The 23684-nt window shown below is 49.1% G+C and overlaps 3 protein-coding genes across 5 annotated transcripts in view; 2 read left to right on the top strand and 1 right to left on the bottom strand.

The window, feature by feature from the left end:
• The window catches only part of DET1 (DET1 partner of COP1 E3 ubiquitin ligase), a 56891-nt gene extending 43259 nt beyond the window's left edge, over positions 1–13632 (top strand). Inside the window, exon 5 of one of the 2 annotated variants that reach the window (XM_036931804.2) lies at positions 13090–13632. In XM_036931804.2, coding sequence (XP_036787699.2) covers positions 13090–13357 — 268 coding nt within the window. In that variant the 3' untranslated portion in view covers positions 13358–13632. Of the gene's footprint in view, positions 1–4112; positions 4297–13089 lie in introns of those variants that run through there. The other variant, XM_036931806.2, reaches the window with a different exon arrangement.
• Positions 6006–15863, bottom strand: MRPS11 (mitochondrial ribosomal protein S11). Of its 2 annotated transcripts, XR_008994672.1 has the most exons (7): positions 15709–15863; positions 15468–15587; positions 10703–10801; positions 8374–8503; positions 7052–7117; positions 6786–6911; positions 6218–6357 (listed from the first exon to the last, which is right to left on the bottom strand). XR_008994672.1 is itself a non-coding variant. In XM_036931808.2 (6 exons), the coding sequence occupies exons 1-6, from the start codon at positions 15771–15773 to the stop codon at positions 6250–6252; spliced, it is 588 nt and encodes a 195-aa protein (XP_036787703.1). In that variant the 5' UTR covers positions 15774–15863; the 3' UTR covers positions 6006–6249. The 2 variants fall into 2 exon arrangements, 1 of the variants encoding a protein (XP_036787703.1); XM_036931808.2 differs by lacking the exon at positions 6786–6911 and having other exon boundaries at positions 6006–6357.
• Positions 15864–16126: 263 nt separating this feature from the next.
• On the top strand, positions 16127–23473 carry MRPL46 (mitochondrial ribosomal protein L46). The gene is made up of 4 exons (XM_036931807.2): positions 16127–16387; positions 17604–17790; positions 18565–18738; positions 23090–23473. The coding sequence occupies exons 1-4, from the start codon at positions 16160–16162 to the stop codon at positions 23338–23340; spliced, it is 840 nt and encodes a 279-aa protein (XP_036787702.1). The 5' UTR covers positions 16127–16159; the 3' UTR covers positions 23341–23473.
• Positions 23474–23684: the final 211 nt, after the last annotated feature.

Here is a 23684-nt window from a genome sequence, read left to right as displayed (position 1 = left end):
GATGTGGAATGTCTTTTCATGTGTCTGTTGGCCATCTGAATTTCTGCTTTGAAGAAGTGTCTGTTCAGCTCCTCTGACCATTTTTTAATTGGATTATTTGCTTTTTGTTTGTTGAGGTGGGTGAGCTCTTTATATACTTTGGATGTCAACCCTTTATCGGATCTGTCATTTATGAATATATTCTCCCATACTGTAGGGCTCCTTTTTGTTCTACTGATGGTGTCCTTTGCTGTACAGAAGCTTTTCAGCTTGATATAGTCCCACTTGTTCATTTTTGCTATTGTTTCCCTTGCCTGAGGAGATATGTTCATGAAGAAGTTGCTCATGTTTATGTCCAAGAGGTTTTTGCCTATGTTTTTTTCTAAGAGTTTTATGGTTTCATGACTTACATTCAGGTCTTTGATCCATTTCGAATTTACTTTTGTGTATGGGGTTAGACAGTGATCCAGTTTCATTCTCTTAAATGTAGCTGTCCAGTTTTGCCAACACCTATAGCTGGGTTTTATACATAGTTTATCTTAGCGAATCCCCCCACAGCTCCTTGAAGGTGGAGCAGAGCCGGGCTTCGGACCCTGCCCTGTTTGTCTCCGAGGTCCAAGCTCTTCCCACCTCAGCAGGCTGGAAGGGATGGGCAGCTGGGGAGAAGAGCAGTTCTAGGGCACCCAGTCAGGACTTTATCATGTCCCTGAAGTTCTCATGCAGTGTGGCCACTAGTGTATCAGCACCCTGCTTTCCTCCCGGCCATGAATGAGCTGTAGGCGCCTGATACCAGAGCAAATGCCACACAACCCCTCTTTGAGGGGAAACTGAGGTCCAATGAGGGAAGGGGCGTGTGGCCTGACAGCCTACGTGCAGAATCTGTGCTCAGCAGGGTCTAGACAACAGGTGTCCTGACAGGGCCCCCTGGGACACCACGCTGCCCCTCAGTTGACATTTCCTTTAGTTCAAGAGGATTAGGCAAGTCAAAGGTGGTCAGCTGCCTCAGGGCACTATGGAAACGGAGCCCCTGCCTGTCTGCCCCCTCCTTCCAGCCAAGCAATAACAGCATCGAGGCTGACTTTTTCTGGCAAGGTTTGTTATGCTGAATCACAGAGCGTGTGCACAATCTAATTTGAGCCTGGGAAGGCAGAGGGGAGATGCTAGATTAATTACCAGGACAAATTTCCAAACCAGATCAGACGGCTACTCCCAAATACTGGGCCACCGGTGGTGCGGGAGGTGTTACAGGATCCATGTGTTGAAATACCTATTAGAAAATGTTATGTGCACATTTCAGCAGGTAATTTACATAATGCCTGACTCTGCAACTTCCATACATTTTAAAGAAACTGGTTATTTCTATTTTTATTTTAATTGGTTCATTAATTTGTATGAGCAACAACCTGTACAGAGCACCTTCTTATAAAGGTGCAAAAAGTGAAAAGGTAAGTCTTTTTTTCCACCTGTTTCCCAGTCACTCAGTTTCTCTCCCTGGAGAGAATGCTACCATTTTTGGATGTGTCTTTCTGGATATTCAATGCATATACACGTATGTATATGTCTTGTCCTTTTCTGCAAAAATTAGACACTATACACGTTGTCCTCCCCCACTCCCCCACCTTGGTCTTTATCATTTACTTGGCAATACACTTTGGCTTGTTTAGGGCTAGCATTCCATTATACGGATGGACCACAATTTCTTTAGCTAGCCCCTTATTGATGGACATTTAGGTTCCAATCTTCTACTGTTACTCACAGAGCCTCGGTGAATATATGTCTTTGCATTCTTGTTCCACAGTGGAAAAAATGTCTAAGGCCCAGTACAGTGGCCACCAGCCACTTGTTGCTATTTGCGTTTCAATCAATCCAAATTAAATAAAACTTAGAATTCAGTTCTTCAGTCGTACTAGCCACATCTCTAGTGCACAAGCGTCGCTGGGCCGTGGCAGTGCAGGCAGCATGGCCGCTGTGCAGGGAGCTCTCCTGCACATGCCGCTCTGCGCCCCAGAGTCCTAGGAGGGAGTCAGGCAGCTAACGGTCTGAACATCGTGAGTGCTGACAGATGTTGCCAAACTCCCCTCTAAGAGGCTCTAGCTATTTATATTCCCCCAACAAGAGCTCAGAGAGGAGGGCACTTTTATTTCAGAACAATTGGCATGTTGGGGGAAAAAAAGAAGAAACGTTCCCTGTGTCCTGATGGCAAGGACGCTGTGCTTCCAAGGTTGGTGCCCGCGTCACGTTGTCCCAGTCGGACACCGCTGCTCCCAGCTTACGACAGCATGGCCACCCCAAGCCCGCACTCTGCCACCCTGGGTGGCTTGGCCTCATGTTCCCTGGCTGAGGGCTGCTTCTCTGCTTTTGGCTCTTTCCTCTCCTCTCCCCAAGGCCCGGAGCTCCTGCACACCCCAGCTCATGACCTGCTGTGTCTCGGGTGGGGAGCAGGCATGCTGACCCACACAAGTTCCCTGTTGCCAGAATGCAGCCTTTGTCAGAAGACTTGGCACCCATTTCTTTTCTCTTTTTTTCCTTTCTTTTTTTATTAAGGTATTACTGATACCCACTCTTATGAAGGTTTCACATGAAAAAACAATGTGGTTACTACATTTACCCATATTATCAAGTCCCCACCCATGCCCCAATGCAGTCACTGTCCACCAGTGTAGTAAGATGCCACAGATTCACTAGTTGCCTTCTCTGTGCTACTGTTCTCCCCGTGACCCCCACACCATGTGTCCTAAACATACTACCCCTCAATCCCCTTCTCCCTCCCTCCCCACCTGCCCTCCCACACCCCTCCCCTTTGGTAACCACCAGTCCCTTCTTGGAGTCTCTGAGTCTGCTGCTGTTTTGTTCCTTCACTTTTGCTTCATTGTTATACTCCACAAATGAGGGAAATCACATGGCACTTGTCTTTCTCCGCCTGGCTTATTTCACTGAGCGTAGTACCCTCCAGCTCCATCCATGTTGTTGCAAATGGGAGGATTTGTTTCTTTTTATGGCTGAACAGTATTCCACTGTATATATGCACCACCTCTTCTTTATCCATTCATCTACTGAGGGACACTTAGGTTGCTTCCATATCTTGGCTATTGTAAATAGTGCTGCGATAAACATAGGGGTGCATCTGTCTTTTTGAATCTGAGAACTTGTGTTCTTTGGGTAAATTGACTCGGCACCCATTTCTGCATCTCCCACTCTCCGCCTTTCCCTTTGGTGACTGGTGACCCCCACGTGCCAAATCCCCATTGTCATCTTGCCTGAGCTGCTAGCTGAGCCTGGCGCAGTCCGCACTCTGTCCCTTCCTTCTGGAAGCACCTGCCCCTCTGGCCTCCGAGCGGCCACACCTGCCCTCTGATGGCTCCACCCTGCCTCCTCTGCAGTCTCCTCTCCCCCTCCTCCTCACAGCATTTAAAACTTGGTTGTCTTCTTCCTCATTCTCTACTTTTTTCTGGGTGATCTCATTCCCACCATGGCTTTGATCAGCATCCTTTTGGGGAATGATGGTCAGCATTTAAATTCCCATTTCCTGAGTACTAGTGAGATTGAGCATCTTTCTATGAGTGTCTGACCTTTTGTATTCTTTATAAATCAGCTTAGAAGCAGAGAAGACATTGGACATGGGTCCCAATCCAGACCATGGCCAGGGCGGGTCACTGTCCTTGTCCCTCCGGCACACCCGGCCTCTTCGTCTCCACACCCTCGCAGGTCCCCTCGGTCACCACGCAGCCTGGCCCCAGACCCCCTTCTCCAGGGCCCTCCTCACCAGCTCTACCATCAGGGGCCCAAAGAGGAGCCACCTCACCACCCAGGCCTCCTGTTCGTCCCCTCACTGTGCCTCCCCCCAGGGCCACGGAGAGGTGTCCACAGGCTGACCACACCCAGGCCCCTTGGGACAGTCTACTGCTTCCCCTCGGCCGCCCTCCTCCTTTGGGGTTCATCTATCCCCCCCTCTTCCTAACCCCCTATGCTCCTGAACTCTGGACCACGCTGCTTGAGGACCCCCACTCTTTCCAACAACTTCTCTGTCCCCTCCCTGCCAAGGTGGGGGCTTCAGCATCAAGACGCTTTCTTTGTCCACTTCTCATAGTTCCTTGACTTAAACCTCAGTGACTCTTACTCCCGTTCTGTTTTAGGTGCCTGCACCCCTACCGTCACGGCCTGTATCACTCTGAACTAACTCTGAGGCTCCTTCCTGACGGCAGCTGTCTACACGCCCACCTCCCTTCCTCCGTCACGTCCGCTGAACCTACTCTCTGTTCTCAGTGTGACCGTAAAGCCTGTGACTCCTTGCTTCGCCCTTGATGTGTGGTTAGCTCGTGCTTCCGTTATTCTGGGCCGAGCGAGGAGCCCCAGCTGCCCGCTGAGCCGCACCCAGTGGGCAGCCCCTGCAGCCCGGGGCTGTGCTGCTTTGCGTGTCGTCCTAGGGACCCCACAGGGCCGTGTGGGGCGTCTTGCTGGCCTTCTCCACAAAGCCTTCCCTCCCATCCCTTAAACTGAGGGGATCTTGCTTTCACTCAAACACCAGAAACACCCGTGCCTCTTACGGGACTTCTGATTCAGCTACGCGCCCGTCTAGCTTCCCACGCCCGAGCTCCAGGCCGGCGTCGGTAGTGCCGTATCCATTCCCCCAGAGCCCAGCGTGTCTGTGCAATAACCATGTCTGCTGAGTTTGGCTGAACGAACAGTTTCCTCTTTGGCAGTGGCCGCTTCATCACTTTGGGCTGATAAAACTCAGATTTAAAAGGCAATGTGTCTATCCAGAAGAGGAAACAATGGATGGAGAAAAAGAATAAAGGAGCCCAGGGGGAAGTTATCTATGCCCGTTGTTTTCCATGGCCTTTCAGGGCCAGGTGTTGGCAGAGGCGACTGGAGTATAGTTCCTCCTGAAGCACCAAGTGATATTCTGCTGGCGCCCAGGCACTCCAGCGTCGAACAGCTTGTTTTGGTAGTGACAGGACATCTCCGTGCTGGCTGATGACCGTGGCTGAGAGGAGAAAACATTGCGTCTGCGCTGAAAGGAAAGACACTGTATTTGTCTTCCTGCCTGCACAGGGGAGCAGAGGAGAGGCTTCCCTTCCACAGCCAGTCCCGCACTACCAGTTTTGGGCAGAAGCAGATGCACTCACAGAAGTGATGAGGCCCTGCACCGAGGAAGCACAACCCGATTCCAGTACTCCGCTGGTGCAGATACCCGGGACCCAAACGAGTCTCCGCCTCCCCCTGCCCTGGGGACGTGCAAGCACATGGCTCACCTGGATCCCCAGGACTGAGACGTCTGCTGCCAAGAAGGGCTTGAGCAGCGGGGACTGGCAGCCTGGCATTTTAGGCAGATAGTAACTGCCTTACTTGGCTCTCTTTGTCTAAGGAGGCATCTCTCCCGCTGGGCCTCCAGAGCCTTCGCCTTTGGCCTGTGTAGTGTCCAGGGACCCCAGAGCCCCAACAAATGAGCAGTCTCGCCTAGGGTTCCCAGGCCGAGCCCACTTGTCAGCACATCCAGGCTCCACACCAACTCGCTTTTCTGCACCTTCTCCATTTGGGCTATGCCCGTGCCCAGCCCTCCACCCACTCTATTTTCTACAGAATCCTATTTTATACCACTCTGCTGTACCGCCCTTTCGGGTTGCTGAATCGTGGGGGCTGGGACTGTGGAAGCCTGTGGAGTGTGCAAAAGATGACTTTCCTGTAGGCAATCTCTGACTGTCCACAATTCAGGTCAATTGTCCCATACTGTCAGAACTAACTTTAAATATGCCTGCCAACAGTGAGATCTTCCACTATCAGAATACTCCAGCGGTAGGAGGTAAAAAGTTCTCATTTTGGGGCCAAATTACAAGTTAGTAAGAAAAGTTGGCATGTGGAGCTCCGGAAACCTGCTTAAGGAGATAAAATGGAAATACCCGAAATCAAAGCTGGAGGTGTGTGAACAGCAGCTCACATCTACTTTTCCACCCTTTCGTCTAGGTTCTAACCTCAGTTCATAATCTCTTTTGCAACTCTGGAAGCAGAAAAACTCATAAACTAATACAAATGGCAGAGAGATTTTTATTTTTCAGAGCAGAGGCAGCGCCAGTGGCTGGAGTTGGGGCCACAGCTGCGCCTGGAGCTCGCCGGTGTCACTTCTGGGCACGCTGCCCTCTAGTCATAGGAACAGGCAAGGCCACCCCATTCGGGGTGGGTGCACCTTGCTGCCGGGAGGGCCCCGACAAGCGGCCTTTGGAGAGGCCGGCAGTGTGCGCTGCAGGCCAGGTTCAGGCGTGGGCTTCCTTCCCGTCACAGCCTCCGCGCCTTCCGAGGGCGGCAGCCGTTGTGGGGGATGGGGGTGTTGTCTGTGATTGAGATCACCTCCAGGCCCCCCATGGTCAGTCCTTTGATAGCAGACTGGAAGGAACAGAGGAAGAGTAGAATGACAGGGTCCCAGGAATGACGACCCGGTGTGTCCAGACGGGGCCTGAGAGGGCCGGGTGGGGTGGGGAGGAGGGTAGCGAGGCTCCCTGGCTCTGAGAGCTACAGCCCCAATCCTGTTCTCTCAAACCCCTAACTGAGTCCCGGCGCTGTCCCCTCTTCCAGGTGCACTGCCATGTCCCACCTTGCGCTTTACAATCTAAGAGCAGAGACTACTGACAAACCTTAACATACCTTATGCATTCCACTTTTGTAGTTTCCTCTGTCTGGAATGGCCCCCTCCCAACACCCCCCACCTCTTAATACTTCTGTCCACATGGAGATAGCACCTCTTTGGGGACACCTTCCAGATCATTCCCAGTGGGCTCCCAGCACCCTGGGCACAAGCTTTCCCATGTGCTCACTGGTCTGTACTGAGGGATCATCTGTGATGTCCCTGGGGACAGTGTTTCTATTCCCGGAGCCTGGCACACAGTAGGCACTCAGCAAGAGTCGGATGAATCACACTGAGCCATCAGGACTTTGAGAAGCTTAGTGGATTAGAAGAACAACAGAAAGAAACTTTGGGCTATGCTGGAAACGCACGACAGGTCCTCCCACCTGCTCACACTGTTCCCGAGCCCCCTCCTACGGAAGCGGCCCATGCATGCGGAGAACCCCGGTCACTTACCAAGCGCCCCGGCCCCAGGCCTTTCACCACAACTCGGACGTGGGTGACGCCCTTCCCCATGGCTTTCTGGAGAGAAACAGCAAGTGGTCAGCATCCCAAAGAGAGACTACATCCCGGCTCATGCTCCTGCCGCCCGGGGCAACAGGGCTGAGCTCCAGGAAGAAGGCACCTGCTTCTGTAAACACGCAGAAGACAGGGAAGGACGAGGGGACAGATGGCCGCAGAGCAGGACAGACACCAGCAGAGAGCACAGAGCTTGTCAAGCCCTAGTTAGACAGCTCTGATCCTTTTTAGCCCAGGACATCACTGCCACCTCATGGAGGTTTCTAAGTATTGCTCAGATTTTTCCCAGGTAGGTAAATGGCAGAATTTCGGCCCATGACGAGGTGCCCTGGACTTCAGGACTGAGCCTAAAAACCCACTTAAAAAGTGTTACCATTTTACATCTTCAGTTATGAATTTTTCTTTCTTTATTATAAAGGCAGTTCATTATGGAAAGCCTGGAAAACACACAACTCACTCAACCCACCATGCAGAAGCCACTGTTACCGCTGCCATTTCTGTCCGGTGGTGGACATTTAGTGTGTCTGATGATCGCTGATACATAGCAACCGACATTCTTGGGCACTAAGCCTTGTTTGAAGGCTGAGGTTTTCCTTCAGGAAATACTCCTGCTTTGGCAAAGTGAACCTTTTAGGGCCTAGGCTGCAGGAGGCTGTGTGCAGGAGGCTAGTCCCAGACCAGTATATTCAGTTCAGGGAAGCGAGCTGGCTGCACGGCTCCAAGCAAGATGCACACAATATCAACTGCCTCTTAAAAGTGTGGGTACTACTGAGGGTCTTCTGAGGATTTAAGATAATGAATGTCAAGTATCTGGTGTAAGGTAGATGCTCAATAAATATACCAATGGCAGCACACGGCCAGTTTGCTTCTAGAAAGGTCTGCAACAGTCCACCCTTGAGCTGGTCTTGCACGCGAGTCCTTACCATACCACATCTTCCCCAGATAGGTTACCATCACCAGCTGCCACCCCACTGGTCTTAAATTGAGAAGACCTTGTAAGTCTTCAGCCCTTTGCCTTTTTTAGAATAACTGACACGTGTTTCACTTCTGCTCAAATGAAGAGAGAGAGAAAGGAGAAACCTCCCTCAAACCGCACCTCAGACCTCTGCAAACTGCACCAGTGTCAGGGCACCTAACAGAAGCTGGCCAATGGGTACCCCACTGGGGCTGAATGGCCAGTGTGGGAGACCTGCCACCACAGTGATCGGCCTCGCAGAAAGCAGAGCGCACTGCGGAGGGCCAGGCAGAGCTGTACTCACCGCCGCGGCAGCGATGCCAGCTGTCTGCGCTGCGACGCCGGTGCCCTTCTTGGCGTTCCGAAACCCCTCCGTGCCGCAGGAAGCACGGGCAAGGGGCTCGTGAGCGGCAGAGACTACCTGGATCTGTGTGCTGGGCAAGCGGGGGAGGCAGACGGGACACAGTGACTCTTCAGGGCATCGGGGGCGTGCTGACCTATGCCCTCACGGGCCCCCGGGACGGAGGAAAAAGCTGCTTTCACTTTATCAGATAAGGTTTTTTGGCCTCCTATATGGAAGGTCAGAATCAGCCCCCAAACTGCATCGAAACGGACAGGCCATACAATCTAAAGAGAGCTCTGTTAGGGACTGAAGGTGTGTGTCCCCCAGTTCATATGCTGACACCCTAATCCCTAAGGTGATGGCATTTGGAGATGGGGCCTCTGGGATCCCTCATGAATGGGATTAGTGGCCTTATAAAAGGGGCCCCAGTGTGCCCTCTCGTTCCTTCCACTGTGTGAGGACAGTGAGACGCTGGCCGCCAGCAGCCTGGAAAAGCTCTCCCCTGGACCTGACTGGGCTGCACCCTGATCTCGGGCTTCCAGCCTCTAGAACCGCGGGAAATAAACGTCTGTTGTTGAGGCCGCCCGGCCTGTAGTATTTTGTTACACAGAAGCCGGAGCTGACTAAGGCAAGTATATACTCTGAGGGTGGTTAAATGTCGTCCAGAAGAAGGGAGGCGAGTTTTCCTTCTAGTGTTTAGATTAGATTTGATGTCCTTGTCTGCCTTTTTCCACCTAAGAAATAGATATTTCACATCAAATAATTTTTAAGAGTTTTTTCAATAGGGAGAGTTTCAAATAAACACAAAAGTGAATATAATAGTATATGGACTCCCATGGGCCCATTACCCAGCCTCACCAATTACTAATTCGTGTCCAATGTAGTTTCAGCGATGAACCCTGTTTCCAGCCCCTTTTCCCCACTAAAGAATTATTTTGAAGCAAATCCCAAACCCATCATTTCATCTGTAAATATTTCAGTATATTTGTCTAAATGATAAGGACTCTTTAAACATATCCCACAAAACCATTAGCATACCTAAAAAAAGTTAGCAATATGACTATATTGTATCATTTTAATGCTATGCCACGCTAACCCACGATCAAATTTTTTTTAATAAGTAAAAACTTTTTTCTGATCATTTCTAACTTTACAAGTTAAATGAAAACTAAGAATAACTTGAAGAAGTCCTTAGATGTGCTTTCCCTTTCCCCCTTAGCCGCCACTGTCCTGTGCTCCGGTCTGAGGGCTCCCTGAAGAGGAGTCGGGGGGCAGCTGTGCTTGGCCTGCTGGAGGCACCCCGGGCTTGGCCTCCTGCTTCTGGCCGGGCTACGGCTGCCACTGGCCCCTGCCAGAGCTCCCTGCGTGTCCTACACTGAACAGAAACTAAGAGAATTGCTGGTCCCTGAAAAAAACTGCAACAGTGGTCTCCAGGGTAGGTCACAGCGACTTCAACCAACGCACAAACAGGGCGAGTTACCCTCTGTCCTTACTGGCCTGAAAGGGGCAGAGAAGGACATGCAGCTGCTCTCATCTGAGCCCATCAGACGGGTGCCGAAAGGGACACTGTGGAACCTGCCCACACTCTCCGTGACTACCAGTAGTCTCGGTTCCTCTCTGCACCGCTACACGGGCAGGCCGCCAGCAAGTACTGGTCCTTCTCCAAGACGGGGCTGCCTTCAAAGCGGTCACCAGTATCGGCAAGGCTTCCACTGCCAACACAGTCGGGAATTCCCTCGGCACCTGTCTGTCAGCCACACAGAACACTAGTCTTGTCGTGTTAAATCTGTCACCACTCCCGTTTAGTCCTGGGAGGTTAGAGGTCAACGCGCAACGGCCCCAGATGAGTCCAAAGGGTCAACACTTCCTGAGAAGTGTACATCTTGGTTAGATTGTTAATAACTCATACATTCCTAAGCCATCTCTCACCTTATTCACGTATCACCCACGCCCTGTTCCCCAGTGCTCAGGGACACTCAGTACCTTCATGCAGGGACCTTCCTTAAAACAATCCCTCCAACTCTTGGGCAGAACCAGGAAATACTGCTCCAGAGGAAAGCAGGGAAATCTTATCAATAAGACATGCCCAACCTAGCTCAGATTTTCATGAGATCTGAATAAGCCTCATAAAGACAGAGGTGGTTTCCTAAAACAAGGAGGAGGGGCCTGGGTGACCCTGCACCTGCAGGTAGGACTGTTACCCCGCCTTCCACTCCAAGCAGGGCGCCCAGGGCCCGCCTTGGCTCCCTTACCCTCCACACCAGCCAGGGTTGCCCTGCTGCCCGCTTACTTGTGGTAGGACGCTTTAATGTGTGCGATTGGGATCTCCTCAAATTTCTTTCCTGCCCACTGCAGAGAGCTCTCCTGTCCTGGGACTGGAGGGTAGATGCTGCAATTAGAGGAAATACTTTATGTAAAATTGTCCTCATGTTTTTTAAATTAAAAAAAAGTCATCACATGGTTTAAAAAAAAATCAAACAGTACAGATGAACTCATAATGCACGACAGCAGCTCTCGGCCCCAACGGGCTCCCGCCCTCTCTGTGGACGTTGTGCTTGAACGGCTATTTCTTGAGTTGTAGACTTGACTTTCCTAATGATTTTCTTCTAGGACAAAAGAGAATTTAATCCCCCCTCCCCACCTTCCCTTGTCCCTTTTAGTATATAATCCGATCACTCTTTTTAATCCCCTACAGGCTACTCTTTCTCCAATTTAAAAAATAAAGTCAAACCTTTGTTTCATCAGCCACAGATGACTCTCTACTTTATATAAAAAAAGACAAAACAATGTAAATAATACTTATAATATTATTATTTTAAAAATCCAATATCCCTTAGACTAGAGGTCAGCAAACTTTTTCTGTAAAGGGTCAGACAGTAAATATTAGGCTTTGCTGGCCATGAAGTTTGTGTTGCAACTACTCAACTTTGCCACTGTGGTGCAAAAACAGAAAATAGATAAGAGGAAATTAATGGTTGTGACTATGTTCTAAGAAAACTTTATTTGCAAAAAAACAACCAACTGGCCAAATTTGGGTAAGGGCCGTTTGCCAATCCTTACCTTAGACCACTGATCCTCCATTCTATGCTTGTTTTCAAAAAAACAAAACAATCACACAGGGGCATTCAAGAGTCACAAGTATATTCTTTCCTGTGAGGCCTTTAGAGATGGTTTAGCACCTCAGTAGGTTGCTGACTTCTCAGCCTACATGCTGAAGTGGACCAGGCTCTAAGAGGACGTTAATGTGTAAAACACCATCATTTCCCCATTGGTAATTTCCCCTATTGACTACGGGGCTGAAAAACTAAAGCCTGCTGAAGTCTGAACATCCCAGTGTAATGCTTCTTATATGCAGCAAGGTTTTTTGAACTAGGAAAGCTTTGGAGCTTGAAGCATTTAACGGAAGGCATGGACAAGATCAGGCCTTTACACCTCCCGGGTCCAGTGTACAGATGAACAAGTGGTTCACCCAGAGAGAGGAGAGACAAAGCTTTGGGGCACTGTCTGCTGCCTCTTCATAGCCACCCTTACACCAGGGAAATGAAGAAAGGGACCGGCACTGCTTCTGAATGGCCACAGAAGGCTGAAAACAGTTGCTGTTCTGTCCCGGGGAGGGTCTGAAGATGGGGGCTGACTTCTGCTGTGAGCACTTCCGGCATGAGAATTTGCTGACCTCTGGGCAAAACCAACCCAAACTGACCTTGACGCAAATGTGGCAGTGGCTGGAACCTGGGCTGGCTAAGCTGCAACTCTGCTCCCAGACAGAGCAGGCCCTTTCTCATGGTCTTCAGCCTGTTCTCCAATTGCAGCCAGAGTTTGTTTTTTTTTTAATGCAAATAAATGGAGAAAAATGCAAACATTATAGCTCTCGGCTCACTATTCCCATCATAATAACATATATGATTTCAGTGGGATCCTTCCAACTCCTTGGCTTCTGTGTCTTGACCTCCTTTTCTCCAGTGGTCCTGTGTACTCTAACCTACCCTGGCTACTTAGTTCCATGAGCACACCTAGCCCTTATCATCACCGTATCACACCCAGGCCGTCACCTGTGCACTCCCAGTAGTACCCTCATTCCAGGAACCCTCCATCCACCAATCCTGCCACCTTCACTCTCCTCACTTCGCTCCTGACCTGAAGCGAATTCCATGCAGAGTCATTACAATTACTCCCAGCCATACACCCTCAATTCTCTGCCCCCTATTACTTCATTCTGCCCCTCCTGGCAAACCCCTAAATCTGGTTAAATCCACCTCTCCAGCCACTCTGAGCCTGACCACGCATCTGCACAGTCAGCTAGAGACAAATACACAGCAATGCCAACTGGTGTCTCTACATATCACGGTTTCTCAACCTCAGCACTACTGACATTTGGGCAAGATAATTCTTTGTTGTAGGGGCTGCCCTGTACACTGAGGGGCGTTTGCAGCATCCCCGGCCTCTACCCATGAGATATTGTTCCCCAGATTGTGACAATCAAAATGTCTTCAGACATTGCTGAAAGTCCCCTTGGAGGTAAAATTGCCCTCAGCTGAGAACCACTGCCTTACTTTAATGACTTCTAACATCAAGTGGGCCCTCAGCACTGGCAATCATACAGCATATGCCCAGTTCAATTACCCTTCTGGTCTCCTGGATGACTACCTAATACCTTCTTTTGTCTCTTCAAACCTCCAGCTCCTGCCTGCTTCCTCACTGCCAGCTGATGACCTTCACAGAAAAATGGAAGCCATCAGAATTCCTTCTAGCTCCCACCACCAAACACCTGTGCCCAGAGTCCTTGCCCTCGCTCCTGTTATGCTGTTCCACTTGTGTGCCAGCCTCAAGGACAGACCTCCAGCAATGCCTCCGCTCCAGCACTGGCATTCCTGCCCACTGTCACATTATTCCTATCAACAAAAAATGCTGTTATTTCCCCAACCTAAAAACAAACAAAAACCTCTAGATCCCAAAACCTCTTTGGGCTACTGCCCACTTCTCTATTCCCCCTTAAAGAGCTGACTGTATTTGCTGTTTCTTCCTGTCTTCTTCTCTTCTCTGGGAACCTGCTCCAATCAGCCTTCAATCCTACGGCTCCACAAAAATGCTCTAGTCAAGGTCATTAACTAACTCACAAGCCAGTGAGCAATTCTGTCATCAGCATATTGACTTACGTTATCAGCAGCACCTGACACAGCTGATCTCTCTGTCCCGAACCACATTAAAAAAGAATCTCTCCAGGATTTCAAACTACCTCTCTGGAGGTTCCTTGTTTCTTTTGCTGATTCTTCCTCATTTCCCAAGTTTCTAAATGTCAGAGGGCTCCAAGGGTCAGTCCTCGGACCTCTTCTCTTCCTAGATGACCTTGAATAGTCTCATGGTGTTAAACATGATCTATGATAGTCTTCCAAAGGTACATCTCTAGCCCAGCTCTGTCCCTGCACTCCATTTCTAAAAGCCTACATTGTACCTCCACTGGGATGTTAATTAAACATCTCAGATGAAACCAAAATCCTGGAGTCTTCTCCATCTTTGTAAATGACAGCTCCACCTTTCCAGGTGCTTAGGCCAAAAGAAACTTTGGAGCGCTCCTTCACTCCTCTCCTTTCCTCACACCTTACCTTAACCAGTTCTCTTGGGTCCCCTTCCTAAACATATCAGTCCAACCATTTATTTTACCCCCTAAGCTGTCACCCTGGTCCAAGCCACCATCATTTCTTGCCTGGGTTATTTCAATAGTCTTCTAACTGCTTAGGAGACTTCTCCCAGCTTTTGTCCTTGCTCATTATCAACACATCAGCCAAAGGGACTCTAAAATGTAAGACTCTGAAAATGCGACATCATTTCAACCCTCTGTTCAAAATTCTTATCTCAGAGTAAAAGCTGAAGTCCTCGTGATGGCCTACAAGGCCATACAGGCCGTTGCTGCACCTCTCACCCCCACCGCCTGCTTTTACTCCTTACTCCACATCGACTTTCTTGCTTTTCCTCGTAAACCCTAGATACACTCTCACCATCTGTCATACTCTCACGTTTTACTTGTTTTCTATTTACTGTCCACTGTTCACTAGAATGTAAGTCTATGGGGGCAGGGATTTTCGTGTTTGGTCACTGACGTGTCCCCAGCACCCAGAATAGTGCCTAACATTGTTGAATGACCACAACAGAATCGTGGCTTAAACTGCTGCAGCGGCTCCCGACTGCCTACAGTGGGAACAGTGTAAAAGCACCAGGAGTACAGGTAACACCCTCAGCATTCTGATTTCTTCTTGTCTTGCTGGCCTCATCTGCCATCAGACACACACTTGATTCCTTTCATCTTGCCCAGCTGAACTCCCATTCAATTCCGCCCTTAGCTCCCCATTTACCTTTCTGAAGTCTCCCCTTCTTTCCTCAGGAGTCAGACACTCATGCTTTCATACTTGCAAGTTACCAGTTCTTCCCTCCAGTATGCTATTGATGAGATCATGGTGAAAATGTCCGCGTGTTTACCTTCCCTCCGAGACTAGGAACTACTTGCGGGCAGGAATGATCTTTTATTTGTATTCCCAGCATCTAGCACAGTGCCTGGCACCAAGCAGGTTCTCAGTGAACGTTAAATGGATGTGAAGAACAATTAGCACGCAGAGGTGGTGGTACCGATGGAAAGCAAGATGCCAGTCCATAGGGCTGAGCACAAAAACCACCCTGGTCCTTAGACCAACTCTAAAAAGCACTATTATCTATATCACAGGGTGCCCCGACCCATCCCATTCTGTATCCGAGGCCGGGGAAACGTTGTGAGTCTGACATGATCCCCCTCTCAGCGAGGAAATAAAGTATATTCACTATATATACACCTCCGCACGCACTCATTCATCGAATGTTCACTGGGCACCCATTCTGTGCCAAATCTCATTTCATTTGAATGAGATGATTTTGGCATTATTTCCCTTTTATCATGAGAAAGCTGAGGTTCAGAGATTAATTTACAGAAGGTCCTACAGATGGCAGGTGACGGAGTTAGGAAGGCACTGGGTCTCGGACACCGGAGGGGGCTGCCGGTCTCCAGAGGGCAGGACCTAGCGGGCCCTCACCTGAAGCTGCCCCGGCTCAGATTCTGAGCCGCCGCCTGTTCAACTTCCGGCTTGGCCGCCGCGTCTTGCAGTTGCTGGGCGCCGGTGTGCAGGGCGGGACCCGGCGCCCCGGCCACGACCCTGCAGGGAAGGAACGCTCGGTTGGGTCCGGGCCTAAGGGCCACCGGAGTCCAGGCGGCTCATGGGGCAGGAGCGCACCCCGGGGGGTGGCCGCGGGCTCGGAGTGGTTAACCGTTCGTACCTGGTCGTCGGCGGCCAAGCCCATGACCGCAGAAGCCGCGACCCTGCGTTCCTTACAAACTGCATGGCTTGAATTGGCCCCAATCGGTTCCCGTCCGCGCGACCGCAGAGCCGGGCGAAGCTGGAGCGGCGCCAGCACCACGAGCATTTGGGGGGAGGCTGCAGAGGAAAATGCATCTGATTCCTTCTCATAGGGCCCATTCAAGATTTTTATTCACATTTAAGTGCTTTATAATAACTGTCGTTGCCAGTGTTAACTGGAAATTTCCTCCATCTTCCCTAGTCTTCTTCTAACGAGACCTTCGCCCACCCCCTCCATGTCGGAATGGTTCGTCCTAACAGGCTGCAGCCTGAGCTCCTGCCGCCAGGCCACTCCCGCGCTGCCTTGTGGGAACACGGGATTGGCTCACGACCTCGCTGGGAGCCCCCGTGCACGGTGGGAGGGCAGGAAGATGGCGGCGCCCGTGAGGCGCACCCTGCTTGGGGTGGCGAGGGGCTGGCGGCGGTTTGAGGGGCTCCGGGCCGGGAGCCTGGCTTCTCGCAGCCTGGCCCTTGCGGCCGCATCCCTGGGCAGCGGGTCTCCATGGCGCCTGTTGGGCGCGTTGTGCCTGCAGCGGCCACCGTTGGTCTCGAAGCCGCTGACGCCGTTGCAGGAAGAGATGGCGGCTCTACTAGAGCAGGTAGGACTCACGTGCGGGTGGTGGCTGCAGGGCGCCGTTGGGGACAGAGGCACGCGGGCCTGGGTTTGGTCCCGACTCCGGCACCAATTAGCATGTCTGACCTTGCGAAAGTCACCTCACCTCTCTGCACTTCATTTATATGCAAAATGATACCGATCTTACTAAATGGGTAGGTGTTAAAGAAAGAAGGGTTTGTTTTCATTGACCAGTTATTGTCATCTTAGGTAACCCTGGAGATACTCAGCATTCTAGGATGCGGCGGTGAACAAGATAACTCAGTCCCTATCATAGATAGGTAGTTGACAGTTTGAAAAGGATGTGATAAGTGAGGAGAAGGCAGTGGGCATATCTCTGTAAGATGCTTGTACTCTGGGCAAAAACGGTGTAGTGGCTGTGAGGGTCTTAAATCCCCATAGTGCCTGAACAATGTTATATTTCTCCAGAACCTGAGATGTTTTTGTCTCTACTGCTGAGAGGTATGACTTCACCTAAGTGCTTTTTTTACTTGACTTATTAATTTACTCTGCAAATATTTTATTAACCACTTTACAAATAATCATTTAGCACCTCCTGTCTACAGACATGTGCTAAGTGCTGGGGATGCATTGGTAAGACAGACATAGGCAGCTCTGGTTCTCGGTCTTTAAGTCTAGTAAAGGGGGCCCAGTTAATAACCAGATAATCACATGACTGTATAATGGCAGGTACTGTTAAGTGTTGTAAAGGAAAAAGTAGGGGACTAAAAGAGGGTTTAGCAGGGATATCTAATTTGATTTTAGGGGGAGTGTCAAGTAATATCTAAGAAAGTAATATTTAAATTGAGATCTGAAGGATGAGTAGGAAACTCCCAGCAGAACGTGAGGGAAAATTCTAGGAAGAAGGAACAGCTTTTGTGAACCCCCTGAGGCAGGAAAGTCCATGGTGAGTGAGATTCTGACCCAAGACCGAAATAACTGGAGCACGGTAAGTGAATAGGCAGTGCCTGCCCCTTTCCTCCAGTCATTCTAACAGTTAAGCAGATGGACTCAAGCCCAAAGTTCAGGTGACCTTTTTCTTTCTGTTTTCTCTGTGCTGTTTTGATTGTATGTATTGTGTTGGGTGGGAAACTTCTGAGTCTGTCAAGTGTGCTAAATCTCTGTTTCATTCTGCGTTTTTTTTTTTTTGTCTCTTTAATATTCCCAGATTGAGGAGATTTTTGCCCTTCCAATTTTCCCAGATCGAGATAGAGAGGAGCCTGTATTCAGACCATGAGCTTCGTGCTTTGGATGAAGCCCAGCAACTGGCAAAGAGGAAAGCTGACTTCGGCGATGAAGACGATGAACAGAACATACTGCTGGTGCAGGATTTGGAAGATGCGTGGGAACAGAAATTCCTGCAGTTCAAACCCGGAGCCCGCATAACAGGTTTGTGGTCTCTTCAGGCCAACGAGAAGGAAGGGCAAGTGCGGTGGGGGAGGTTATTCCGGTCCAACCAAAAGTTAGTTGCTCAGCCCCTGCTTTGTGTTTTAAAGTGACAAATACTTTAAAATGAAAAAACTTCTTCCAGGCGAGAGAAAGATAAATTCTTCTCTGTGTCCCTCACATCTATCCTAATAACATTTTTAAAAGGCCTGTGTTATTTTTGAGTAGGAGGCAAGGGTGTTAGGATATCCTTTTCTCTCTGTTAAACTTCATGAATGTTATCTGAGCCTTACTCCCAGTTTGGGACTGAGAGGGAGGGAAATGAAGCCTTTCCCACTAGTCTCTTGTATTTTACCTGCAATGCCTCCTAAAGCAGGGGACTGGGTTCTCCTATCCTGGTTTCACAGATGAAGCCTGAAGCACAGACAAGGTGGGGGCTAATTAAGTTAGTAACAGTGCCAAAATCAACAGGGCAGCACTGTTTGATTCAGTATGGGTATCGCTTCTTTTCCAAAGGCTCCAAGTACCTTATGTTTTGCTCTACAAAGGAAAAATTCAGCTTTTGGTTTCCTCCTCTTATATTTTAGTTTCCTCCAGATTGTGAGACTCTACCCTGAAAGAGGTGAGAGTTAGAGACATGGGTCAGGTTGGCAATTTGATTATAATTCCTTTGAGGGCAAGGCTTGTGGTTCTGCCTTAAGGGAAGACTGTGGAGCGCTGACCTCCTTTGTTCTGTCTGGTCACATCTTGTCTCCTCTGACCCCCTTTTCTGCACAGAAGCTGATGAAAAGAATGACAGAACCTCGCTGCACAGGCAGCTAGACAGGAACCTTGTTCTGTTGGTCAAAGAGAAGCTTGGAGATGAGGATGTTTGGATGCTTCCCCAGGCAGAGTGGCAGCCCGGGGAGACCCTCCGAGGAACAGCTGAGCGGATCCTGGCCACACTGTCAGGTGAATTCTCCGCCTTCCTCTCTACCCCACCAGAGTCACAGGAGATTCAGGCCGACTGTGAGGATGGCTTTAAGGGTAGGAGGTGGGTTGTTAATGGAGAATTTGATATTTATAAAAATTTCAACTAGAAAACATCTTTAATTAGGTGACAGTCCATCTTTGTTTCCCTGAGATTTTTAAGTTTTATTTTCTTCTACTTATCTTTCATAATGGCACATTGGTTTTATTGCTGGCAGAAGAGAAAAGTTTCTTTCTTTGACTTGGAAAAGGTATTTGCTTTATTTAACTCCATATTTTTTCCTATTCTTTGTATGGGTTGAATATCCCCTCCCCCGCTAAAATTCGCTGTTTTGTTCCCTAAATAATAATATCCCCGTGGCTACATCTTATTCTGAAGGGAAAGTAGGAGGTGCATCAACAGGTTTTGACCAGGATGTTTCCGTCACTGGCTCCTTTCTTCATAAAGACTCTTCAAATACTTGTTTTAAGCCTGGGGAGGTTTGCAAACTCAGCGGCTGATCCAGTGAATCATCTTGGCTGGCGGTCACCTCTTCTCTGGAGACTCAGGAGTTTGGTCGCAGTGCCTGCTCCCTCCCAGGCCTTTGTTTGAATGGACCAGCTGTTGCTTAGTCACCCTTGCATAGTTTCCATGCATTTCTATGGATTTAGCAACTGCTCTCATACCTGAAGAATAGAGGCTTCCACCTCTGCTCGGTTAAACTCATCTTCCCAGTAAAGTGCAAACGTTCGTCTCTAGGTTTCTGCAGTTTTGTACACTCCCTCAGAAGAGGTGACCGCCAGCCAAGATGATTTAAGTACTTTACCTGTTTGACTTTGCAGGTCTTCTTTTGGGCCTGCGGTTAAGATCCTTGATGACCCCGGGGTGGGGCTGTGGTGGCTCCCGTGGCTTTGTAGGCCCTATGCGCCTCCCTTTCATGGGTGCTTCTGTACCCATTTGGAACACCAATGAAATGATTAGATCAGACAGAAGAGTGCTAATCAGTATTTACATTAAAATGTTTCTCACATTTTACCCCACCGGAAGTGTTAATTGTTTGTAGTTTCCTGTCATAAAGATGATCAGGATTTGCTGTTCGGTTTTCCCTTTTCCCACACTTTTGATTATTATGATCTGTGTGCCTCGGGGAAATGGGCTTTCTTTTGCGTCTACGTAGGACAGACCTTTTCCTGGTTTGCTCTGCACGCTGCCCCTTTTCAAAAATGCACCGTCTGCGTGCTAAGAACTTACAGGGTGTGAAGTAACTTTAGTTCTGTTGTGTCTGGAATATGGTTTGTCACACTTGATTCCCTCTTCCGCCTCTATTTCAGATCCTGAAGATACAGTCTGTCCTTCAGAACCTGTATTTCTAGGTAATCTATTGCCTTCTAAGATTGACTTTGAATTTTGAGTGTCTCCTTGAAAATGGGGAGATTTTTCATTTCCTGGCTGGCTGGTTGGTATCACTCTGAGGAAGAAGCCTCGGCTGTTCAGTATTTGACGACCTGTGTCATTCTTGATGCAGCTGCTGAGGCTGTGATTTAGGTTCCGTCCCAGGGCCCAGCGCAGAGGCAGCCAGTGGAAGAGCACCGAGACTCCCTGTGCCAACGTTAGCCCGAGCGAGAAGCATGTACAGTTGAACACGCGTCAGGGGAGCTCATGAAATACCCTCCCAGGGTGGGGGTGGGTGGGCACCGTCCCACCGTCCCTGTGTCTCCCTCTCCCCCTTGGAGATGTTTAAATCTCGTTCTTCCAGAATTTATGTGCCTACCGTTCTCGCTGCCTTCTTCTCTTCTTATCCTTGAAGCCTTCTATTGGCACTGCCGCCTGCCCATTCACCAGCTAGAAACCTTAGAGTATCCTTGACCTTATCCCGATGTCTGTAATGCTTGAGTCCTACCTGGTCTGTCCTAAATACTCCCCTTTATTCCTGTAACTCTAGCTGGGCCTCTTTCTCTTCTCAGTATGCCAGAGATCTCGGTTTGGCACATTTGGGGCCAAATAACTCATTCTGGGGGCCATTCTGTGTATTGTAGGGTACTGAGCTGCATCGCTGGCCTCTGCCCACTACCTGCCGGGAGCACTGGCCCATCCCCGCGCCCCTTAGAGTGGCAGCCGGAGGTGTCCTTAGACATTGCCTAGTACTACCTGGGCAGCGAAACCACAGTGGTTGAAAACTGTTCCCCCGGATCCGGGAGTAGATACCAAGTAAGTTCCCCTTGGATTTTGTGTCCACCCTTCAGTACTGCCAGGATGAGCTTTTTAAAACACAGGTCCTTCGTCACTTCTCTGCCTAGAATTCTTTTAAGATTTCGCATAAAAGTTCAGACTTCAAGCATAGCTTACATGTCCTCTTTGCTCTGGTCCCAAGCTCATCAGTCTGTCTTGAGCGCATTAAAGTAAATTCTGTGTTCTGACCTACCAAACCTTTTGCCTTCCTTGAAGAAGGGGGTCTTTTCACAGATCCATGTTTTGAGGCCTGCTGGTTTCTAACTGGAGTGCATTGCTCCTCCCTGGTCTGACCGCTCCGTTTTTAAGTTGAGCTTGTACATTATACTTTCTGTGGGAGAGCCTTCTCCTGCCCTCTCCACACCTCAGCACTGTGCTTTCCTCCTCTTAACATCCCCTTTTAACATGTAATAAATGGGAAAGGAAATACATGAAAGATGTATATAATAGGTGCATATAAAATAAAATACATTGACTTACTGCAAATTCATTAAAATGCCAAATATTATAAAATAATTAAAATGGCAAGGAAAAGCTCAAGCAATATGAAAGAATAGACAGTCAGTGTCCATTCTTTTCCTCCCCATTGGCACCACACTTCCCCAGGATTTCTGCAAGCTGGAATTTTTAGGGGTGCAATAGCAGTCAATGGTAGACACATTAAAGTTTTTGATAGGTACTGCCCGATTTTCCGGCAGAAGGTATTTAACATTTTGATGCTCTTAGGAGTGGTAGACAGGCACCTGTTTGTCTAGACCTCACCAGCATATGAAATAGTTTCTCTAAAATTTTTGCCTATCCAGAAAGTGATCTCTTTTGGATTGGCATTTTCCTGATAGCTATAGAGATCGACTATCTTTTGTATGTTATTGGCTATTTGTGTGTCTTCCACAAACTGCTCAGATTCTTTGCTTGTGTTTGCAGTGAACTGTTTTTTTACTTCTTGATCTGATTACATTTATACCCACACAATACATGTTACCCTTTTTCCCTTGCCCTTGACAAGCAGTGTACAGCTCGAAGTTTTTGAATGTCAGTAAAAATATGTTGTAGTGACCGTTTTTCTTTAATTATTAATAAGACTGTTCATATGCTTATTTTGTTTTCCTATTAGATTTGATGATTTTCCTCATTGATTTCCAAGTACTTGGCTATACCTTAAGATGTTATTATTTGGTTGAATGTTTTGCAGATATTTTTCCTAGTTTTGTCATTTTGTCTTTGTCTTTTTTATGCTACATTTTTCTTTGCAGGAAGAATATAAATTTTTTGTAGATGAATAATGTGTTTTCTTGTTTGGATTTTTGAATTTTGTGTCTTGGCTAGGCCTTCCCCTCTCAAAAATGATTAGGTTTCCTACATTTTTTTCTACTACTCTTACTGTTTCTTTTCTCTAAGAATACAGAACAATTCAGAAAATATTAAGACATCTGTGAAACCACCATCCAGAATGAACAAACCTTTTATGAAAAATTTGTTCCTGTTGTTACATCTTTGATCTGTATGGTACCAGTTTTGATGTGAGGACCAAGTTGGGAATAGCTTTGTTTTTCCTCTGTAGCTATCCAGTTCCTCAGGTGCCTTTTAGTGACTAATCCATCATTTCCTATCCTTAGAAATGCTGGGTTGGGATTATTGAGTCTTTGTTGCAGACGGCAGATATTTTCTATCCATCTGTCTTTGTCTTTTAACTTTGGTTATGATGTTTTCACCCTACAAAAGTCAAATCAGTTCCTTTCTATGCTTTCCACGTGACATGCCCTTTAAAAGGTTGATGAGCTCTGCTTTGCAGATACCAAGCGTCTGGGTCCAGCCGCAGAGGAGATGGGGCTCAGTCTAGAGGCTCGGTGCTCTGCCTGCACATGGTGGTGTTTGAACCACGTGGCTGACTTCACCTGAAGGCTGTAGCCTGACACAGGAATGGACCCAGGCAGTGTGGTGCCCCTGGGCCAGGAGTGTTTGGATGGGGGGTGGAGAGGCTCTTCAGGAACGACCCTCCTCTGCACTCCCGGACACCATCCGGAGGGGATCGCTTTCCCTCGTGCCGGAAATCGCTCTCAGAGAGCCCGAGTCCACAGGTGTGTGTGTCCTCATCTTCCGATTCTGTTTTCCCCCCTTCCTCAGAGAACAACATGGAGGCCAAGTTCCTGGGAAATGCACCCTGTGGCCACTACAAGTTCAAGTTCCCCCAGGCAGTGCGGACAGAGAGGAGCCTCGGGGCCAAAGTTTTCTTCTTCAAAGCCCTGCTGCTCACCGGAGACTTTTCCCAGGCCGGGAAGCAGGGCCGTCACGTGTGGGTCAGTAAGGAGGAGCTGGGTGACTACTTGAAGCCCAAGTACCTGGCCCAGGTCAGGAGATTTCTCTTGGACCTCTGAGCGACTGGGCTGCCTGGGGGCGATGCCTGGGCAGGTCTGCCGCTGGGCCCTCAGGGACGTCGTGCGGTTGCCCCGTCTTTGCAGGGTATCAAGCAGCAAACTGAATTCTGAGAAATAAACGAGTTTGTCCTTGTGTGGGTCTCGGCTGTCTGTCCTCTGAGGACCCCCGGCCCCTCCCTCTGAGCGGGGAGCCCGCTCCTGGTGCCTCCCGTTTGTTCCAAGCTGGAATGGAGCCTTGCGTTCCTCCCGGGGAGTCGGCTGGCTTCCTGGGCCGGGAGGAAAGAACCCAAGGAGATGGGTCGACTTCTGAAAGCCTGGGGTTCTGCGGAAGCTTCTCGGCCCGT

Source organism: Manis pentadactyla, chromosome 18, assembly GCF_030020395.1.
Source record: "Manis pentadactyla isolate mManPen7 chromosome 18, mManPen7.hap1, whole genome shotgun sequence".
NCBI classification, from domain to species: Eukaryota; Metazoa; Chordata; class Mammalia; order Pholidota; family Manidae; genus Manis; species Manis pentadactyla.
This window is presented reverse-complemented; position numbering and strand designations above follow the sequence as displayed.